Source organism: Pseudopipra pipra, chromosome 23 (assembly GCF_036250125.1).
Source record: "Pseudopipra pipra isolate bDixPip1 chromosome 23, bDixPip1.hap1, whole genome shotgun sequence".
NCBI classification, from domain to species: Eukaryota; Metazoa; Chordata; class Aves; order Passeriformes; family Pipridae; genus Pseudopipra; species Pseudopipra pipra.
The window spans coordinates 3,626,733-3,648,537 of NC_087571.1; the positions used below are offsets into that span (position 1 = coordinate 3,626,733).

The following is a 21,805-nucleotide window of genomic DNA, read 5'->3' on the forward strand; positions in this document are numbered from 1 at the left end:
GACATATCTGTCTCCCAGGATCAGGGGGGTTGTGTTTCCACAGCACCAGGGCCTCAGTATTTTACTTTGTGAAGAAGGAAGAAGAGGGACTTCTAACCCTTGTCCTCCACTGATCCCAGGACAACAGTTGGGATATCAGAAGGGGTAATCACCTCCATAGCTTATTTTAGGGATATCCTTCCAAATACCCCACATATCCACTTTCTGCAGCCCACAGTGGGGATTCTTTGCATCTTCTGAACCCCAGGAAAGGAATCCAGTATTTGCCACTCCAGTCCCTCACTAGAAAGGGTGTAAAACACACCCTTCCCCACATACCTTCATCGTGGGTCTCTGAGGAGTCACTGAGCTCAGTGGGAATGTCTTCGTTGTCATTGAAGTCCAGGGAAGGGGAGTTCACAGGGCCAATGATGTCCATCTTCTCTCCCATGATATTTGCAATGCCGAGGTCTTTTTCCACAGGGCTCTCTGCCACTGCCTCCTCCTCTTCTGGGAGCACTCCATCGAACTGCAGCAAGCACAGAGCACAGGGAGGGCAGCATCAGCACCTGGAAACTGGGGCTCATTTCTGAAAACTTTGCATTTGTGAACCAATTGCATACCTTTGAGTATTTAGCCTTGACATGTCTGAAAAATTCAATAACAGAGGAGGAAAGCTGCCATACAGTGTTTGTAAAACACGTGGATATATTGGATTACCTCCTGTCAAACAGTCAGTGTTTCAGCTTGGGACACCACAGGGCTTTTTTATCCAGACAAGCACACAAACAATACTAGTTTTGCTCTCAAACAAGCTGAAAAAACCTGAGGTTATAACTGCACAAGGTCTGCTCTGCCATAACACCACGAGGGCACTGCTGAAGGCAGCAAAGCAACGATAACCCTTTTTATCTCCAACACTCCATTCCTTTCCATCTGAGGGCACAGAAAGGAAAATGCACTTGGCTGCTGAGAGCCCCAGGCTTTTAGGACGGGCACACCTGGCTCATTGCTTTTTGGCCATGCAGAGACCTGAAGCCAGTGGAGGAGCAGAGCAGTTCCCTCACACCCCAAGGAGCAGCGGGATCCCAGGGAGGAGCATTCCCGCTCCCAGGGGAGGGAGGACACTCACCGAGGCTGGAGCTTCGCTGCTGCCCGTGGATGTCAGGGTGCTGGCAGTGACAGATTTCTTTGGCAGCTGAGGGCTGGCTTCTGGCTTGGCCTCCATGCTGCTCTTGGAGGAGCTGTCGTTGACTTCGTTCTCTTCCACGGGGATTTCCTCACAGTAGCTGAGACGCCACAGAGAACACAGGTTTTTATATCTACCCCTCTCAGTACAGCTACAACTGGACACACAGAGCAAGTCAGAACAGTCCTATGAAGTTTCCAGTGTGGCCAAGAAGCAGAAATGGCTCAGTGAAGCCCAGACTTTTCAGTGCTTACACAGAGACCAACAAGCATCAGCACTTTCTGACCATGTAACCCTGTGACTGGGATGCTCTGGCATTTGCACAGTTGCCCAGCTGGCATTTCAATCCCTACCAACTTCCATGAGCAAATGGTGGGCTTTCAGTGTTTCAGGCATTACACATTTAAGGGCAAACCTTTGGCCAGATCCCAGAACCTCTCCCCAGGGACAAGCAGCACTCTGAGGCCTGCAGTATATCCTGCTCTCCTGGGGCCATCTTTTCTTCCTCCCAGGCAGAGTTTCCTCCTCCTCACTCACCCCATTGTGTTGAAGTCATCATCAGGAGGCACATAGTCTTCATCATCACTGGTCAGACCCAGCTCGTTCCCATAGCACTGGTGGACAAAGTGCCAGAGCTCCTTTGGACACAGAGGCTAAAAGGGGATGGAGAGCAGCACACATTTGCACCCAAGAACACTAAACCAGAATGACAGTCTGGAATTCCCATTGTCAGGAGTACATTGCTTGCCCTGAAAGGAGAAGTGAGAGATCCTGACACAGCCCCTGATGGGAGGTGAGAGCCTTACACTGGACTCACCTCTGTGACATTCCATTTTATGGAATTTATTTTGTTAGGCCAAGCTACCTTAGAGGTTGCCCCCACCAAGCACTAAGAGGCTCTTTTCCCAAAAAAGCCTTCACCATCAGCCCAGGTTCTGCCCTAAAACCTGATTTTGTTATTTTTCCATGCCACAATCTCACATTACTCAAGACTGTCAGAAAGCCAACACGAGGCTACACCCAGAGCAGCACATGGGATGAGATTTTCTACTCTACAATGGAATAATGCCAGCAGCAAACCTGCATTTCCCTTTCCCTCCACAGGTGTTTTCCTACCTCTTCTGCTGTGCTTCCATTTAATATCTGCTACTTTACCAAGCCCCAGTGGGGAGTACTTACAAGGAAAATAACCTTACAAGGTTATTTTGCCCTTCCAAGTTTCCTTAAATTAAAGCTGCCTAAAGAATCCCAGCTGCAGGGAAAATGATTTAAAGCAGCAACAAAGAAAAACGCTTCCTGTTGCAGTCTGAAATCAAAAGGAGTTTGTATCACCAGATACTTCTGTGAAAAGTACATACTTGAGATAAAAAGAGAAAATTAATTATCCAGAGTGTTGACAAAAACCCAGTTTTTCAGGGATGCAGGTCAGTTGATCACCATATGACTGTGATCTGAGGTTCTTAAAAATGGGGCAGAACTTGTGATTTAAATACGTGGCACAGGGATAAAAAGGGATGGATTTTTACCCACGAGAAACTTATGACCAATGACAAAGATTTCTTGGTAATGAGGGAAAACAAATCCAGTGAACTTTTTCTGAGTTGCCGGCTTGAATTTCTTCCTATAGTAACTGCATGGGATAAGGCAGGAATTTTTTAATCCAGCTCCCAAAAGTAGCAATCAAAAGCATGGGAAAAAAAAACACTCTAATGAGGAACTTCTATCCAGAGAAATGTCTGACTGTTTCACCTTCTCCCCACACACACTCTCACTTCCATGTTTGATCAGGAAAACTGGACGAGGTTCTTTCTCCCCCTCTTGGAAAAAAGAGCCGTGGAAGTGTTTCCTGTTCTTATCATTCCATGTCTCAGATCCCATTTGCTCTGACCTTGAAACCAAGGGCCCACTGAATTTTGTCAGGAACTTCCAAAGGCTCCTCAAATTACAGCACTTGGCCCAGCACAAGCTGCCCAATGCAAAGTGATCCCCGTGCATCCCAAATACTCCCCCGATTTTCGGGACGGGGTATTCTGGGTGCTGGATTACTTGAGCCTCCCAGTATGGTCTGAACTCCAGCCAGGGCATCCTGAAACGCTGGAAGCACTGGAACATCAGTTCCTGAGCCTGAGGAGTGAGGCCAGAAATACTCACCAGGCTGTGGAGCAGATATCTGGATGAGATACAGGACATATGGGGCCTCTGGCACAGCAGGAGCACATCCCTGCTTTATTTTAAAACTGAGCCCTGAGTGCACCCTGCACCCACCACTGCTCTCCTTTGGATTTGGGATGCCCTGAACACTCTTTATCTGCCCTGTTTGGAACTCCACACTTCCAAAGCACACAACTCTGCCTGCACACTGAGCTATTCCTCCTGCCTTTGGAACTGCTTTTTTCTGGGCTGCTTCACTGGAATTACACACTTCAAAAAAATTCCCTGCTGACACCCTGTTTCCACTCCTTAGCAAAGGCAGGGTGGCACCTATAATGTGTGCACAGAATTCCATGCAAAAAGAAGGAATTGCACCTGCAGTTATGAACATGCTCTGCCTAAAAACATGTGCCTGCTGTCCCAATGTCTTTTGATGCACATGCAGCAGTGAGGTTACATTCATCCCCTCCCTTCCACCCCAGCCAACAGTGGATGGTCTCAGTACCTTGTCAAGCAGAGCATTCTGCCAGAGTCTGAACATCATCATGTACGTCCTGTCTCGAGCCCCAAAGGAAGTAAAAAAGTGCTGAAAGGGAAGAGACGGGGAGAAAAGTCAGTTCAGAAAAGGCCCAAAAAAGGGAATACGAAGAGACAAGCCTGTTTGGATCCCTTTCCAGTTCATGGAAGGAGTGAGCAAACCACACTGGATGTTTTACCTGGCCCCACATCCCACCCCCCACATCCGAGCTCCGTGTGTTCCAGACCCAGCCCTTTCCCCTTGCTGCTGCACGACCAGTCAGTTTGGAGAAATCCCACACCACCCAGAATTCTCCTGTCCCTGAGAGCCATCAGAAGCGAGGGCTTCAAGGATGTACCTTTTCAGTGTCAGTGCAAACTTGGATGGCATTGGGAATGAGCCGGGCTGTCTTCTCCTTGGTCATCGAGCAGATGTCCTTCAAGCGAACGGTCAGCTGTGGGCAGAGCCACCCAGGAAGGAAAGAACACAGGGAAAGACAGGAGATGGTGAGAGAGACAATGAAAAGAAGTGCTTCCAGAGCAGTGCCAGCAAACGTGCTGACACAAAGCCCACTGGCACACAGCCTGGCAGCCTCACCAGTGTCTCCCAGCGGAAGATGTTGCTGTAGAAGCAGATCCAGTTTTCCGAGAGGTAGAGGCGGCCCTGCAGGAGGATGTCTCGTTGGAGAGCACATGAGTAATCTGTGGGTGGACAGCAGAGGGTTTAGGAGCAGCAAAACCAGGCAGCAGGACAGCCTAAAGGTGAGGATGAGTGGCAGCACGGAGAGAAGAAGCTGCTTCACACAACCCAGCCCAGCCCCAGCTGCTGCCCCAGCCACTGGTTATGTTTCCTCCCAAGGGCATGTCACACACAGTCTCTCTCACTGACTGATGATCCTGCCTGATCAGCTGGCCACTCTGGAGCATCCTATGTAGGACTGCCAGATTTAATCTGTCTCCTCCGTTTTGCCTTCTAGTGTCATTGTTCACTTCCCTCCCAGTTCGAGCATCCTCAACAATTCCCACCCCTCTGCCCCGACGTGCCTCGCTCAGCAGTGAGACACAGCCCGAGATCAGCACTTACATAAGAGAGCAGAACAGATGCAGTGTTCTTGCACTGGGCAGCTCCCAATCAGCTGTGAGGCCCAAGCCTCACTGGGCGTGGGAAGGGCAGCCATGGGTGAGCTGGGAGCACCGGGAAGTGAGGGAATAGGGAAGCTCTGTGCTGTTCACATGGAGACCTGCAACCCCCACCACACGAGGCCACAAAGAACCCTCTAAGACTCTTCCTGAGTACTAGAAGAGCACAAACACCCTGTGAGGTTTGGGGAACACTGGGGAGGAAAACATGCTCCTCGAATCATGAGGGAACCCATCACAAATCAGTGCTGCTCTCCCTGAAGGAAAACGAGTGGAACCCACATGAAATGGTGAGGAGGGGCTCTGTCTGTACACAACAGGTTTTTCCTCGGTGGCAACCTCTTTGCAGAAGGAAATGTTGGATGCACACGTACTGGATTTCCCCCCCAGCAGGACAGAGCACAGCCCTGAGGGGCTGCACTTACCCACGATGAGTCGCTCCGTGTCCGGGAGCTGCTTGAAGAGTTTCCTGAAATCCTCATTCCGTTGTTTGTACGTTGGACTCAACACCTGCAAATAACAGAGGGCCTGTTAAAGAGAGGGGCAGGCATGAGAACAGAGCCATGGAGAGGGAAAACGGGAACACCTGGGGAAGGAGAAGGGGGGTCAGATGCACTCACAAAGCATGAGACCAGCTCCCATCACAGCCAACAGAGATGGGAGGGTTTGGGATTTAGTGCATTAAGTGAGAAGAAGAGGAGAACCTGACTTGGAAGAGCAAGTACAGGGTAGAAGGGCTGCACCCATACCTGCAGCTGGGAGTTGCCTGGAAGCTGTGGCTGCAGGGGAAATCTCCCTCCCTGCAATCCCAAACTGCACAAGGTATGACATGTGCTCTGTTTGCAGTGCATCAGTTAACTGCCAATTCCCAGCTGAGCTCAGCAAGTAGGTGATCCAGCACAGCTGCAGCCCTGCCAGAGGAATTTGAGCAATCCCTGCCATCAAGAGCTCAGGAATACTGCTCTCATCCCAGCCCTCTCCCCATGGAGGGGCACTCCGTGCACACACAGCTATGTGCTGGTGTGGTGAGGACACTTCTGTGGGGCTCAGAAAAGGCTCTCACAGGGACTAAACTGTGTCATGCACTTATTTTGTGCCCTGGCCTCATTGGAGGGCTCAGAGAACATGGTGCTGTTGGCTAGAGGGAGACCAGGAGCTGGTTCCTCTCTGGGATTTGCTGAACTACAATGTGAACTCCATGTCAGACCACCTCCTCCACACCCTGCCCTGCTGACAGCTCCCCAAAACAGCCACAACAGCCTCTGAAGGCAGAGCTGCCCAAAATAGAGGCAGGTGCAAATTCCCATCTCCCAGATAATCTGCCACGTTCTTCCTCACACAAATGTAGGGAAGGAGAAGCCTCCTGGGGTACAACCTCTTCCCTCCCTACCTCCCATTTCTTGCCAACAACCCTCTCCTATCCCTTCCAGCTACACAACACAAATCTCCCAGAGCAGAAAGGGCCTCAAAAATCAAAGGTAGCTTCTGTTTGAGATGGTGGTGGGAGTCACAGGGTGGGAGGAATGTGAAGTTTATTTAGCATTAGCCTCACAGAATTGCCAAATGCTGTCAAATCAAAGATTTGATTTGGGCTGTCAAATCACAGACAGCCTCCTGCCCCCAAAAGCATTCCCTCTTCCTCACACCAATTCAATGAACTACAAACAGTGTATTTCAACATGAGCTCAGCACTTCCAACACTTGCTCCAGTCCTGTGGGCCCAAAGGAAAGGATCTTACTTGGGAATCAAACCCGACAGGCAGCAGATGACACAAATGTGAATTTTACTCACCAAACTTCCAGCCTGAACATCTGGAAAAGATCTTGGTCAGAGACGGGCTCCAGCAAGAGCCCAAGCCCAAGATTTCCAGGAACAAGCAGACAGGATGGGAACGGAGTGGGGAGCAGAGATTGTAATCAGCCCAGCTGAGCAGCACAGCTTCCATGTGCAGGGGCACTCCCTTCCCTACACTAAGGGATGGTCCAGCCTGCCTAAAACCTGCCCTACAGCAGATGCTCTGCTCAGCACCAGCAGTTCTGTCAGGGTTCAGTTTAGAGACACTCACAGCTGGGATTCCATCTGATCCAAGGCTCACATTTCCTCGGGACAAGTCGACAAGTCCCTCCAGGTCCCACCGCAGACATGGCAGCTCTTGATCCAGCAGATGATCCCAGAGAGACCCACACTCCAGCAAGGAATCCATGGTGTTCCCTCAGCACTTGCACAGCTCCCCGTGCTCTCCAACTCTGCTCTTCCTGTTCCTGCTCCCGCCGCTTCTTGTTTATGTCCAAAGTCGACAGAGATACAGCAGCTTGGCAGGAGTTTAGGTCCCTTCCCCTGCCTTCCTGCTCACTTTTAGCTCCTCTGCCCCAGCAGCCCCTGAGGATCCTGGAGAGGACTTGCCCTCCAGAGGACTCTTTTCCAAGTGGCTCATCGGGGTAACGGTGCTGGTGGGCAACCCCAGTGCTCTCCTGCTCCCGGCTCAGCAGCTCCTCGCCGTGGGCATCCCCTGCACAAGTGCCCACAGCCGCCCCAGCAGGTGTGTGCAGGGCACCTGCAGCTCCTGATGTCCAGGGAAGGCAGAGCCAGCCACCAAAATACCTCCAACCCCACCGGAGCAGCTGGAACTCACGGATGGAGCCGCGGCTTCCAGGGCTCAACAGGCTGGTAAACAACTCCCACTTCAGCTCTTCCCCCCTCCTCTGAAAGCAGAAAAGCAGAAATTCTTCCTCCTCGGTGTCTGCTTTGGGCTGTGCTCTCTAATCCCCCTCTGCTCTCAAAGGCAGCTCCAGTCTGTGTGTGTTTCCCAGGGAAGATCCCAAAGTGCCTCGCACATGCCTGGAGTCACTGGAGCCGGGTAATTCCGGCGGCCAATGCCCGGCAGTAACCCAGCCCCGGCCCTGCCTCCCAGCAGATGTTTCCTGTCATGGAAAGTTGCTGGACAGGGTGTGCTGGGGGAGCAGCGAGGGGAGCAAGGAGAGACCAGCCTAAGGAATCAGGAACCGGCCCTGTGAGACCCACACAGACAGGAATCTGGAGGGCTGCACTGCTCCTCTGTGCATCTCTCTCCCCCCAAAAAAACAACAGGAATTTTTAGGTTTCATTTATTAGTCAGGTCACATTGGAAATGAAAGGCAAGGGCTTCCTTGCAAAAGAACTCCCTGCAAGTCCCAGGGAGTGCTGGAACTCCCTGTATCCCTCTGCCCTTAGTGCCCAGGCAGCCTCTCCATCTCCCTGCCCAGGTACAGAAATGCCCAGGTAAATGTTCACACCACGGCACCAGTGATGCTCAGCTATGAACAAACAAGCAAAATCCTCATTCTTCCTAACAAACTGGGTACACAAGTCTCAAGAAGAACCAAAACCAGAAAAACACCAAGCAACCAACCCAGCCTCTGCAGAGGTCTGGTTCCACTCCAGGCCAGTGACTGCAGCTTGCTCACTGACCCTCTGCCTGCTCAGCTGCTCCCCAAAATCACTGCTGCTCCCAGACAGCACACAGGTCTCTCCATTTAGCCCTGTTAAAAGGAACCAGTAGATCCATATGCATCCCAGGATGAGGGAACAATAAAAAACCAAACCATTCTGTAGCCTGGGAAGGACTAAGGATTGGGATTACAGGCATCTGCATTGCTTTACTGAACGACCCTCTTTGCTGGAAACTGCATATGGGATTCTCCTATGGAAAAACCCCACCAGGATGTTTCTGTCCACACCCCACCCACCTGCCTGTGCAGAGATGAAGGACACCAGTGATGGGAAGAACTGACCTGGAGGTGGAGGCAGCAAACATTAACTCTACTGCAAACAGAGGGAGACGGGACAGGACGGCACTGCCAGGGCTGGGGGGAAATGGGCAGAGAAGGTGACTGCCCACGGTGACATCTCCCTCTTATACACAAACAAATCCTCCCCAGGAAGCCCAAAGCATGACCTGAAGGACAGGGAAGTTGGACAACACAAGAACTGAGAGGTGTGTGAAACTGTACAGCACGTGTCACAGAAAACGGGCGAGGAGAGATGGCAAGAGGCAGAGGGGAAAGGGGGGAGGAAAACCTTATCCAACTTGCATGGCTGATGGACCCGCTCTTAAGCCTTTAGGGAAGATTTACATTGCTTCTGGAAAACTGCTGGAAAAGAACAGAATACATTCCCTGCTTGTGTGGGAGAGTTTTGACCCCACTGACAGCAAAGAAACTGGCCACCTGTCCCACAGCATTTCTTCCAAACCCAGGCTGGTTGCTCAGATTTTTCTTCTTTTTTTTTCTTTTTCTCCTTTTAAAAGTGAATGAAGAGCAGGGGAAGATGTTGCAAAGCAATCACTGGCCATCTGGGGTGGAAAATTGGATTTCATAATCACACCAGCTTGCACCAGAAGTTCACTTCTAATTTAGTGGCTCTACAACCCAACTGAGCCAGGCTGGCACTCCATACACCTAAAGAGCCAAGGAAAATCTGACAGGATGAAAAACACCTGAGAGACAGCGAGTTAACATTGCTCCAGAGAGGGTTTGATAACATGGTTATGGAACTTAAAAGATGGTTGTGCTGATGTAGAGAGAAAAAAAGGCTGTTCCACACCTTGCTCACTCACAGGCCTGGATTTTTGCAGTCAACCCTATTCACGTGGTTGCTGTTGCTGAGGCTGCCACTCACAGGAAAGGTGTTCCTGATGTTTTCCCTAAAATGATGCATAATTTCTCTTTGTCTTCATAGGGAACATTTGACTCTTTTCAACAGCTCAGTCTCCCCTCTGGGTATCTACGAGGTCTCCAAGAAGAAGAGACAGCACAGGGCTGAGTCCTTGTGGTGTTGAGTCTTGTGATGGCTTGAGGTTTTTCTTCAGAAGCTCAAGGGCTGCCCAAAGGTCTCCACAAAGGCCCTTTGCAGCATCACATTTCACCACAGATCCTCAGCCAGCCCCCAACTCCAGCTGCACAGGCTTTCACTGCAGCTTTCCCAGAGGAAAGCCTTGGGCTCTCTCCTCTGCCTGGGTGTGTTTTTGAGGCTCAGAGCTGCCCTGTGTGCAGAGCATTTGTTTGCAGAGCTCCAGGGGCACTCCTGTCCCACTCTGTGCCATCCCCAGGGCTCCCACTGATCTGCTCAGACTCACAGGGACAGCAAATGTTTTTAGTGGTATTTAAGAACACTTGACATGGACAATCAGTGCCTTTTCAGTGTTCAGGTCAATTATAGGGAGAAGCTGCCAGAAGAAAAATAATCAAGCATGTGATAGACAAAAGCAAAGGAAGCGAGTACAGAGTAGGGCAGACCTTGGGATCCCAATAATAAAATGAAAACCCCGTGGACAGATGTAAATCTCACCTCTCCCCTGCTGTCAACTGTTTCCTCTAACTTTTCAAGATCATCTTACTGCCTTTTCCAGAGCATAGTCTAGATTCTCCTGATGCCTGGTGCTACAGGAGGCAATTTAAGAAGCAAGCCTTGCTTCAGAGCAGCAGAAACGCTGCAGAAAATCAGAGACACCCTCCCTAATTTAGGAACAGGGAAGCAGAAGGATTGACAGTCCAACTGAGACAGAAATAGGCAGAAAAAACCACGGCAGACTTGCCAGTGTGTCAGCTGTGCTCTGACATCAGGACACAGGATCTGAGAGCTCCCCATGCTCAGAAATGGGGCCCTCTGCCCAAAGCCCAGAGAGAAGGAGGAGAATGAAGGAGAGCTTTTAGGCTTGGCAGCAAAATATCTCCAGTTTGGCTCTAATTTTAATGACATCTGCTGGGTGACAAATTCCTCCCACCAATTGTGGAGCTCCTGACATCCCCCCACACAGAGCAACTCCTGTTTCGTGTCACCAGGGAAGTGAAACACAAGTTTCCCACCTCTCCAAGAGCAGCAGGTGTGCAAAAAAAGTCACACCTCTGTTTCAATACACAAAATTACTGAGTAAGTTTGGGGGTGAGGTCTGTTCTAATTTTTTTTAATTAATTTAAAAACAATTTTTAAAATTAAAAAAAAAAATCAATTGCCAATAATTCACCATGAAGACACACGAGTTCCAAAGCCTAAACCACAGCTGAGCAACAGAGTTTTGCTCCATAAGAATCACAATTCTTGTAAACCAGAGTCTCCTTGTCCACAATTCCTCACTGAAGGCATGACAAACACCTCAGGGACATTCTGCTCTTCCACCACGAGGACAGGAACACAAAGCAAACCCCACGAGGTTGAGTATATTTAGATTTATTCTCCAGCTGGGGTTCTCTTCTAAATCTCACAGTGCATCAGGACCAGTTTGCATTTTGTCCTCTGGAAAGCCAAGCACAGAAAGCACACCCAGACCCAGAGAGGGCAGGTCTGCAAACCAATCCATGACCTTTTCTCCCACTTCTCAACCTGGCAGGGATGTCAATCCCAAAAAAGCACTGGTAGGATCAAAAGGAGAACACATAAGGCAAAAGAACAAGTGGTATTTTAAGGAAAAAAATAGAGAAAAAGGAATCCAGGAGAGGGAAAAGGGAGGGTCCCAACTGGCAGAGGGATGAAGTGCTACGAGGACAAATAGACCAGTTAAAAGCAGCAGAAACCAAAGTCATCTTAGAAAACTGGTGATGCTCTGGGGATCTTTGAGGACTCTTTGAGGCAAGGGCTGTTTTTTGGTTTGTCTGCACAGTGCCTGGCACCCAGGGCTGCTGAGCTGGCACAAAGAACAATGTGGAGGGTGTTTGAGCACAGTGGAATTTATGGAAAATGAAAGTGAGTAAGGGAAACTGTAAGGCTTCATGAAGAGGCAGCCTCCACTGATCCATTTCTAGAGCTGCTCTCAGAGGGGAAAGGAATGGAAGAATCAGAAGGGTCCAAATGCCAGAAAAATGCTGCCTGGAAGGAGCTGGCAAAGAAAGGAGACCACACATTAGCAAATTTTTGATGGTAGTAATAATTCCAAGTGGGACTGACTGGCTTCCTGGAGTTTGTGGCCCATCCATATTTTCACACTGCTGCTTTTATCTGGTCAGAATGACTCTGCTAACTAGAACATGGATTTGGTTTTTGGTTTGTTTTCTAAGGGAAAATAATGGGAGGGGGGAGGAAAACCACAAAAAATGCAGCCAGTGCTTACTCTCCGGATGTACTGTCTCTCATGCTGAAAATATATGGAGGAAAAACAAGAGAACAGAAAGATAAGATAGAGAGGACATGAAAACACAGGAGACCCACAGAAGCAGAGCACAGCAAAGCATCATGCACAGGGAATGGAGCTCAGCAGCTACAGGCAGAAGCAGTAATAGCACAAGTCACCTTCAGCTTGGTGACAGGTTCACATTTTGGCAGCAGCCTGCTCAGGCTGGTGCATCTGCATCCACGGTCCTTTACCTGCCACTTCTCCACTAGTTTGGTCTCCCATGGTCTGTATTTTATCCCTAAAGCCACTGTCTCATCTGCTCCTGAGATCACTTCTCCTCCTATCTGTGCTACCACTCCTGATTATATCCCACAAGCACCTAACTCTGCCTCACACCTCTGCCACATCTGACCAGCCAAAATCCCAGGTTCTGATGTCCCAGGCTGCAGGAGGAACTGCTGCTAAACATTAACAGCTGCTGCATTTGCCCACTGGCTACTTGAGAGCACTCCAGGGAGGGGTTCAACTGTGCAAAGGGTGGCACCAGCTCTGCACCACGACACTCGTGCTGGCAGCACCACAACAGGGCCAGGGCAGAAGCAAGAGATGGTTTGTGTTTCTATGGGGTCACCAGAAAAATAACTCCTCTCTCGCCCCCACAGCACCCTGAGAGATGCAAAGGGCTTGCAGGGTGGCAGCTCTTGTTTGTCACCTCGTCACGACCCACCCTGTGAGGAACCCGAGGCACAGGGTGTGGGGATCACCAGGACAGGGGCTGAAAAGACAAAGCTCTCGCTCTCTGTCTCTGGCATCCTTTCCCTCAGGATGCCAGTGCTCCTTTGCCAGTGCTGAGCCATTTCCATCTCCGTTTGGAAAGGGTCAGAGTGCCCCAGTGCCACTGCAAAGCCCCTTTGCACCTTCCCCCCGCCCAGGCCCCCAGCCCACATCCACCCAGGGACAAGAGAAACTGGAGTACTTACATTATACCAACTCTGGCTTTTCTGTAAGGACAAAATAAAAGAGAAGCATTAGTCAGCACAGAGATCTCAGGATCAAAAAGAAAGAGGGACAGAGAAAGCAGGTCCAATCTGGTTTGTGCAATTAGTGGAGTGAGAGTGGGATTAAACAAAAGATTTCGATGGATTCCACAGTGTAGTCTGAACACAATTATTTCCAGTTACAGGAGCAAAGAACAAATCCAGAAGCATGATTCCAGGACAGGGAACAGTTCAGGCTAAGGTGTGCATGTCCACATGCACACACACAGACACACAGGCTGGCATCTGTTCTGCAGACCAGCAGCACCTGCTACAACAGAGGAGCTCATCACCATCACCATCATCATCATCACCATTGCCAGCCGTGTCTTTAGAGGCTTCACTCTTCTGCATTTGCTGGCTGGGTGGCAAAAATCACATTGCTGAACAGCCCCTGTGCAAACAAACCCTCAAAGCACTACTAGAGGCAGGGACTCACAAAAAGCCACCAGGCAAATTTTTTCAACAGCATTTTAAAAGGGAGGCACACACACACACACGGAGCCAGGGGAAGTGCTGAAGGAAATCACTACAAAAGCTAAGCAAGGGGAAAAAAAAAAAAAGGCTGGGATTTTTTTTTTTCTTTTCAAAATTTCAGTGCACAGTGTTTTGCATCATCTGCACATGTGATTTTTTTTTTTATCTTTTTGTCCTTATCGTGGCATTTGGGGTGGTTGGAGAGGACAGGCCACATGTCACATTGGAGCACATGGAAGAGCTCAGCTTGGAAAATCACACAGCCATTTTCAGCTGGAGGTGAGATCCACCTGCACAGGGAGGAGAAGAAGGAACAAGCTTCCCACTCCCACTCCAGTCAAGGGTGGCTTTCCAATGACACTGAGCAGAGTTGACAGGACATGCAGGCATCCCCCATTTTTGGGTGGAAACACCTCAGGGCACTGCAGCCTTTGAGCACTGAGGGTGCTCAGCTACAGAGTGTCCTGCCAGGAACATGTGTCAGAGGCACAAAGCTGAGCTGTCCCCTCTCCCAGCCACGTCCACACTCCTTGGGGGAGCCCAGGAAAACAGACAAGGACAGCAGCAACATCCCACTGCACTTCCTCTCCTTGAAGCCACCTTGCTTCTGACCTTGGCAGTATTTTTCACTCTTTATACCCAGCCAGGGGTATGAAGGCAAACACAAAACTGTTCTCTGCCTTGTAACAGAGAGTTTCACTCGGAGTGAAGCTCAAGCTCACAGCAACACAGAAACCACCTGCACTGGGGTGGCCCACAGAGGACACACAGGATGTTTTACCATAAAAAAGTACATTCAAAGTGTTAATGAGAGCAGACTGGACCCAAGATTCCTGTGATGACACACTGTTTTCTCCCTGCTCTCAGTTCCCTGTGCCCCTTTCCATGCCATTCCAGCAAACACAACCTTACTGGTGTCTTGGATTTTGTTCATGGAGACGTTTCTGAAGGGTATTTTAAAACCTTGGGTGCACCTCCCAGTTTGCCTCACTGACCTCAAAACCCCACAGTTACATAGTTCATGTCACAGGCTAAAATACAGCAGTTTGATGTTAATAAGAGGAACCCCCCTTTCCCCAAATCCCAGGGAAAGGATGTGAACTGCAGGACTGAACAGAGTACAGCTCATTATCTACCCAAGGAATTTCCTCTTGCTTCCTACACTTTTCCATACCCTCCATTCATGAAGGATCTGCTTGAAGTCATCCCTCCCTGCAAGCAGGACGTGGAAAAAGGCCTTATGCAATTCAGTCTAGGCTAAAAAAAGAACCAGGGTAATTAACCCAAAGCATGCACACAGCACCCTGTCCTCGGGAGCACAGGGCCTAAGATGGAGTGGTTTTCCTGCAGGTTTGTTTTGCCATCTGTCTGCCTTTAATGAGCAAAAGGAGTAACTCAGAAAATTCCTGGGGAAAAGCAGCTCATAATCAAGCTATAATTGGCACACTCGAGGCAGAGGCACTGCTGTCACTGTGCCTTCTAAATCAGGGTGCACACGCTGTGGTGGCAGCACAGCACAACAGGATTTCACTCCCCTCTGCTGCATTAACTATTGCTGCAGCAACTATTTCCCACCACCACCACCACATTTGAATTTCCCCAAATTAAGGGGCTTCTCTCTAAAGGAGCCCTGCAGGTTCTCCTTTTTTAAGCTCTTCCACCCCCAAAAAAAACATACTGGCATCAATAAATATACTGAAATCCATAATTATACTGGCACCCAAGCCTCATCTTTTGCCTCCACCAAATGTTCTAACAGACTACAGAAAGTTCAAAGAGAAGGGAGACCAAGCCTTTAAATCTCTCTTCTATTTTATTTACCCTTTTATTTTATACTCAGTGACAGAATATAGGGGGATGTGAACTGTGAAAACCAAGAGACAGTAAAATGGAGGAGAAAAAAAAAAGAAAAAGGAAGAACATGTTTCTTACTTTGAGCAGGTTAAGTCTGTCATACTGGAAAAAGAAACCATAAGCATTAGAACTGAAAAGAGAAAATAAATAAGTAACAGAGGAATGGAGGTGCACACAGACATGGAAAAGATGGGACTGGTTTGCAGAGATGATGCTACAGGAGCAGAGAGCAGAGGAAGAGCTTTGGAGAACTTGAGCAACATGAAAACTGGAGTATTTTCCCTAAGCCTTCAATTAATGCAGTGCTGCCTCTAAATCTCTGTGGGTTAATAACCCCCTATCTGACACAGTGCTGTGGAGGATCCCAGCTTTCCACAGTGCAGATGGGAAGCACAGGGGCACACAGACAAAGTTCACCCTGAGAGCCTGATCCAAAGGAAGCTCCCACCTTCCAGCAGCACTGGGAGCAGGATCACAGCTCACTCTCACACACTGCTGCTCCCAGGGGAACAGAAAGCTTGTGCCAAGTGCCTGACACGCCACAGGGCTCCAGGAGAATCCCTAAATCCCTTCTGCTGGGGACAGAGGCACAGAACGAGGAATATGTTCCAGAGCATGGAATATGTTCCAGAGCATGGAATATATTCCAGAGCCCTTTCTCCTGATCTGTGCACTTCCAAAATCTCTGCTACCCACCTCTAAACACCCATGGGCAAATAACTCGTAGAAATTAATTAAATTTATTCCCCAAACCCTCACCCCAGCCCAAAATGACCAGAATTTCATGAGCTACGACCTAAAGGGGGATTATACCACCCAGTGGGAGGGTGAATGAGAAGACACAGCCCAACTCTTCCCATCATCACACACTGAAAGGACAAGGTGCAACAGTCATAAGCTGCAGTAAAGGGAAATTCTATTTGGGTAGAAGGAAAAAGCCTGTTCACAAGAGTGGTTAAGCACTGGAGAGGGGCTGGGGGATCTCCAGCCCTGGAGGTCTGCAAAACGTGGCTGGTCAAGACTTTAGACTGAGCTTATCTTACCACATCAGCCCTGCTTTGAGAGAGACCTTCCCAGATCTCTTCTGACCTAAACTGTTCTACAGTGCCCAGGGCCCACCTCAAAATTCAGGTTTTCCCCTAACCTGGTATTAATCCTCAGCATTCCTCATTAGCTGTGGGCACTGGGAACAATTTGAAGGACTTGCAACGGAGAGGAAATCACTTTTATCCTTGGGCAAGAGCAAAAGAGTTAAAAATACATATTTTGTTGTTGGCTACTGGCAAAAAAAGTTGGGTTTTCCTGAGTTTGGAAAGCTGTTCCAGAAGAAGCAGCACTACCAGTGAAAGCCTGAGGCTGACACAGACCTAGGGGTGGTTTGGTCCTTGCCACACTGGGGGACAGAGAAGAAAAGCAGGTCCAGGAGGGATTGCCTCAGGATGGAATCCAGTGCTTAAAAACTCCTGGTGAAGCGCTCCCTCTGATGGCAGCGCTGCAGCACGACAGGACACACGGACAGAAGAGGGCAAGGGACTCGAGCAGATCTGTCAGCAATTGTATAAACACAGCGTCAAACTCATGGGCTCAAGCTGTTCCATTTCATTAGCCAGACAGGTTGGAAAATCGATTCCTCCTGCAGGAGATGGCTGGGGGAGGAGAGGAGGCTGAGGAAGGAGAGTTTAAAATCTCTGTCCTTCTCTGCTCCCTGTCTTGAACAACCACCATCATCTAAGTGGGGAGAATCAGGGGGTTTGTTATATCTGGAATTCCTCATCTGTGCCAAAGAAAGAGCAGAGAACAGGGATCCAGCCTGCACACTGGGTTAGGCTGCACAGAGACTGGGCTTGATCATCCCTTTGGTCCCTTCCAGCCCAGAATATCCTCTGTGTGTGTGTGAGCAGGGCAGGAGGCTCTGACAGGCTGGTGGAGGTCATGCCCAGGATCCCCTTTCCTCTGAGCATCACCTTCCTCACACTGGGACCAACCTGGGCTCCACTTCCCTCTTGTTTCTCTAATTGTCTCCCAGTGGGTGGGTTTTGTTCTCCCAGAAAAGCAAGGGGTGGCTGCAAGCACCTCACAGACAATTTACACACACATTGCTCTCCACCACTGTTCTTCCCACTCCTAACAAACCTCTCCACAGACATCAGTCCCACTCCTCTGCAGTTATCCAAGCTACAGTTACCAAGCACAAGACAGCCTGTCTAAAATAAAAAAAGAGACATAAAGAAGCTTCCAAGAGACACCAGGATTCGTGCAAGGCCAGGGTGGCTACAAGGATCACCACCAAGGGAAGAGCCAGCCCTGTTCCCTGAGGACTTGCCTAGAATGACACCCAAGGCCAAGGCATGGATTCTGTGGGTCATGAAGCCATACAGGTCAGTCTGCTTTTAACTTTCCCTGCACACATGTGGAAGTGCCAACAGCCTGTCTGATTTTCACACTCTTCTCAGGGCAGCACAGAGGTGTGAGATCCAACCTCTAACGATCTTATCTCCAATCCAAGCACCCACAGAGGGATCTTCTACTTGTCACCTTCCAGAGGAGCCCATGAATTCTCACAATTCATCTGGGACAGGTCTGTTCTAACAGGTTAAAGCTGGGTTCACTTGAAATCACTGATCTTTAACATTTACATCACACAGGGAAGCGTGCAAGGGCAGTAAAGCTGAGACCACTGGCCACAAAACTGCTGTTCATCATAAAAAGCAGGGAAGAAGCTATGGAGAGCAACTCTCTTTTCTGAAAGTCATGAAGGAAGAGGAGAGAGGGAAGAGAAGGGATTATGGTTCTGCTCAAGCTACCAAATCCAGGGGACTTCTCCCTGGCAAAGGCAGCTGCTCACTTCTAGGGAGGGGGAAAGCAAAACTAAAAGGCTGAAGGTAGTTGGAAGTAACTGAGGGAGCGTGATGAACAGGCCAGTTCTCACTCTGTGTGAGCAAATATTAACGAGATGCCGGGGATTTCAGTGAAACCAGCTTGCAGCTACAGGCACGGGGCTGAGCTCTGCTGGCATTCTCACAGCTGCACCAGGAGAATGCCTGTGACTGGGGTCACCACTCAGCACCTGAGTGATGGGACAATTCTACAGGGGGGGACAGGAGAGAAAAAAGAAGGCTTACTTTGGAGAGGCGCTTGTGTGACTTAATCGGAGAGAAAGCATGCAGGAATGAAAAGAGAGAAATTAGGGAAAGAAGAAAAATTACCTGGCAGATCAAGAGAAGGAAACCCCACAAATCCCATCAGAGAGCAGCATACCCCCCCCTTTTCTCGTGGAAAGCACCATGAATTAAAGTTAAGCTTTAGCAGTCACTGTTTTGGTAAAAATCTCACTCCCGTGGCCTTAATTCACAGCACTTGTGGGCCAGGGAAGTGCAACTCATGTCTGCAACTCCCCCTTAGCAAGGACATCACTTCCCTGAGAGCAGCCCTGAATGTGGCCACAAACACAGCATGCCCTGCATCCTGCCTGCCTCCCATGCCATTCCATCCCATCCCATGGCTTGCTTTTGGGAACACAGTGCACGGGTGTCACCCGGTGGTGTTTGTAGGTCACTGTGTGCACAGGAAGCCAGGCTGACCCCGAGGGCAACCTCACAGCTCAAATGGTTCAGCTTGAAAAAACCCTTCTCCCCCCTCTTTTGAACTCACACAACTCCCCCTCAGTGGGGAGAGATCAGCTCAGCCCAGGGAATGTGGGCCACTGAATCCCGTTCCTGTGCTGAGAGAGCCCACAAAGGGCAGCAGATGAAGGTTTCTCGTGTGTGACACAGCCCAGCAACAGGTCAGGCAGAGATCTAACAGCTCATTCTGTACAAGCCACCAGAGTTATGCCAGAGTTCTAACTGTGAAGTTATTTAGGTTGAAATATTTCACTTCAGAAAGCTGGAAAAACACAAGTGCTCCTGACAGATGACTTAAAACACATCCCTGATAGCAGGGTTACAATCAAAGGTATGTTTGGCTCCCAAGGGCTGTGTTTCACCAGCTCCCACTGCTTGCAGGAAAACCCAGAGTTGCCAAACCTGAGACCCTCTCCTGCAGCACAGCAAAGACAAGGCTGATTCTAACATGGTCCAAGGACACAAAACCTTTCTAGGGAAAATACCACCTACCCTGGCCAAGCCAGTCCTAACACTGCACTGATCAGAAGGAATGGGCAGAGGACTGGAAAACTGATTCTGTGCAACCTGAGCCTCATCTCAGAGGGCTCAGGCAGGACTGAGAGTGCACAAGCCCTTCACAGGCTGCACAGGGGAACCTTTATTTTTTCCATGGCACTCGACGATCCAGATGACAAAAAGTAATTTCAACAGCTGATTTTCAAGGTCTTTCTCAGAACCACAGAGCCTCCCAGGAATCAAGGCTTTGACTATAGAAAGTGAGGCTCTGGAAGCTGTTAAGAGAGCTGCAGTACCAGCCATCAGCAGCTCCTGGACTCAGGTCACTGCGAGGATGACGGAGCTGTGCTGAAGTTTGACCCCAGCGAGGAGGACTTGACCCTACTTAGGAAAACTTGACCCCAGTTAGGAGAACTTCCAGAAATATGATGGGGGAAGGAGGAGGAGAGTTATCCAGAGGAACAGAAGGCACAGGACAGAGCCAGTGTCCTGCAGCAGGGAGCTCAGCACTGGGGACACGTGCCCACCTCGGCCGGAGCCGCTCGCTCGCTGCTCACCTTGGAGTTCTTGGCCCCACTGCGGCCTGACTGGGAGGAACAGCTCCGCTGGACACCCTGCTCCGGCGTGGAAGGGGATTTGTCTGAGGAGTGGTCCGAGCCCTTCTCCACCATGGCGTCTCCCGGGGCGTCCTGCGGCGTCGGGGAGCGGGAGCGTTTGCGCAGGATCGGGGAGCAGGCAGGAGTGCTGCGGTTGGAGTTACTGGCAGTACTGCAGGGAGGGAGAAACAGCACGGTTAGCCACCCCCAGCTCAAAGGGAAACCAGCTGCACCCCTGCCCCGAGGTGTGCAGAGCCCACAGATCTCCCCACCAGCAGGGCAGACAAATCTGGCTTCCTGGAGCAACACACCCAGCGAGTTGGGGCTGCTGACAGTCATCATTTCCCAGTGGCAGAGGAACTGCCAGGCCTGGCAGTGCCCTTCTCCACCCACTCTTCAGCTCATCTGACCACAGACCAACGAACTCATTCTCCTGTGGGCTCCAGCAGTTTCAAGTGATGATGATCTGAGCTTAGAAAATCTAAACTCCCGCTCAAGAATGAGGGAGATGTCAGTGTTTTCTCAACACTCTGTCCCTCCTTAACTTTCTCTTAACTGTTCTCAACAGGATGCATGACAATGGGATCACACTCTGTTAAAGGTCACCAAAACCCAAAAACGCTGGGGCACTGGGAGGGAGGTCATGATGACAGACACTGCAGTCATGAGCTCCTGTACAGAATCATCCTTTCCCACACCAGTTAGAGCTGGGCATGAGAACGTTTTGCTATAACGTGAAACACTTCATGATTAAAAAAAAACAAAACCCAAAGTTCCCCTTTCATAATGGGAAAAGTAAGACCTTGAGTCTTACAGAAATTATGAGACGTTTAGGAGAATGGAAATTCTCCTCCTCTACCCTCAGTAAATGCCCCAACACCTCAGTCAGAAAGTCAGTAATATACCCATTAATACAGAGCAGGAAAACTCAGATTTCCTCACTGGTCCTTCTCTTTTGATGCCTCTTCTTCCTGCCAGACTCTTCATGCTACATCCATTTTCCCCCACGTCACTCATTTCCTTCAGCAGCCATATCTATTCCTGACCAGTCCAAACATCCCTGAGGCTTTTCCAGCAGCCTGCAGGTGCCAGAGGAACCTGGGCTGATGCAAGGATGTGCTAACTCTGCCATGCTCAGTGGTTTGGTACCCTGTTGTCTCTCAGAGCCACATCTGAGTGACAGAAAAGCAGGCAACAGGGAAAGCATGAGGGAATTACAACTGCAAGGGATTGAATTAAAAAGTTGGTACAACCAGACTCTTAAGGGCTATAATTTAAGCCCAATTATCTACAGCAAACTGAAGCTTCCTTCTCACACTCATACACAGTGAGGTACCTAAAAGGGATCGTTTCCTTTCTGAAAATCTCGAAAAGCTGAACACGTGCCTGAGGTTTCATTAATTCCCAGATAAAAATCATACCCACCCCTTACCTCTGAAGATGCCAAAACCTTTTTACACAACAGATATGAGCAGACAATGTAGCACGCTCCTGCAGCAGTTATCAGGCTTGGCTTGGTTTAGCACTGGATGAACTGGTCTCATAAATTATCCTCTGTTTGCTCACTGCTTGTGTAAACCCACAAGTGATGAGACCTGCCCTAAACAATCTGCAGAAAGCACACAACCTGTGCAAACATTGACAGAACCAGATTTCACAG

At 49.6% G+C, this 21,805-nt stretch overlaps 1 protein-coding gene across 10 annotated transcripts in view; it reads right to left on the bottom strand.

Annotated features, from left to right (window-relative positions):
* GRAMD1B (GRAM domain containing 1B) overlaps window positions 1–21,805 on the bottom strand; it is a 93,138-nt gene that overhangs the window by 15,494 nt on the left and 55,839 nt on the right. For 5 of the 10 annotated variants that reach the window (XM_064634401.1, XM_064634410.1, XM_064634405.1 and 2 more), the window contains 10 exons: window positions 20,107–20,317; window positions 13,041–13,061; window positions 12,058–12,081; window positions 5,401–5,485; window positions 4,434–4,537; window positions 4,195–4,290; window positions 3,825–3,905; window positions 1,706–1,821; window positions 1,112–1,268; window positions 319–508 (listed from right to left, as the gene is read on the bottom strand). In XM_064634401.1, the coding sequence (XP_064490471.1) occupies window positions 319–508; window positions 1,112–1,268; window positions 1,706–1,821; window positions 3,825–3,905; window positions 4,195–4,290; window positions 4,434–4,537; window positions 5,401–5,485; window positions 12,058–12,081; window positions 13,041–13,061; window positions 20,107–20,317 (1,085 nt within the window). Of the gene's footprint in view, window positions 1–318; window positions 509–1,111; window positions 1,269–1,705; window positions 1,822–3,824; window positions 3,906–4,194; window positions 4,291–4,433; window positions 4,538–5,400; window positions 5,504–7,041; window positions 9,835–12,057; window positions 12,082–13,040; window positions 13,062–20,106; window positions 20,318–21,805 lie in introns of those variants that run through there. The other 5 variants (XM_064634402.1, XM_064634403.1, XM_064634404.1 and 2 more) reach the window with 5 other exon arrangements.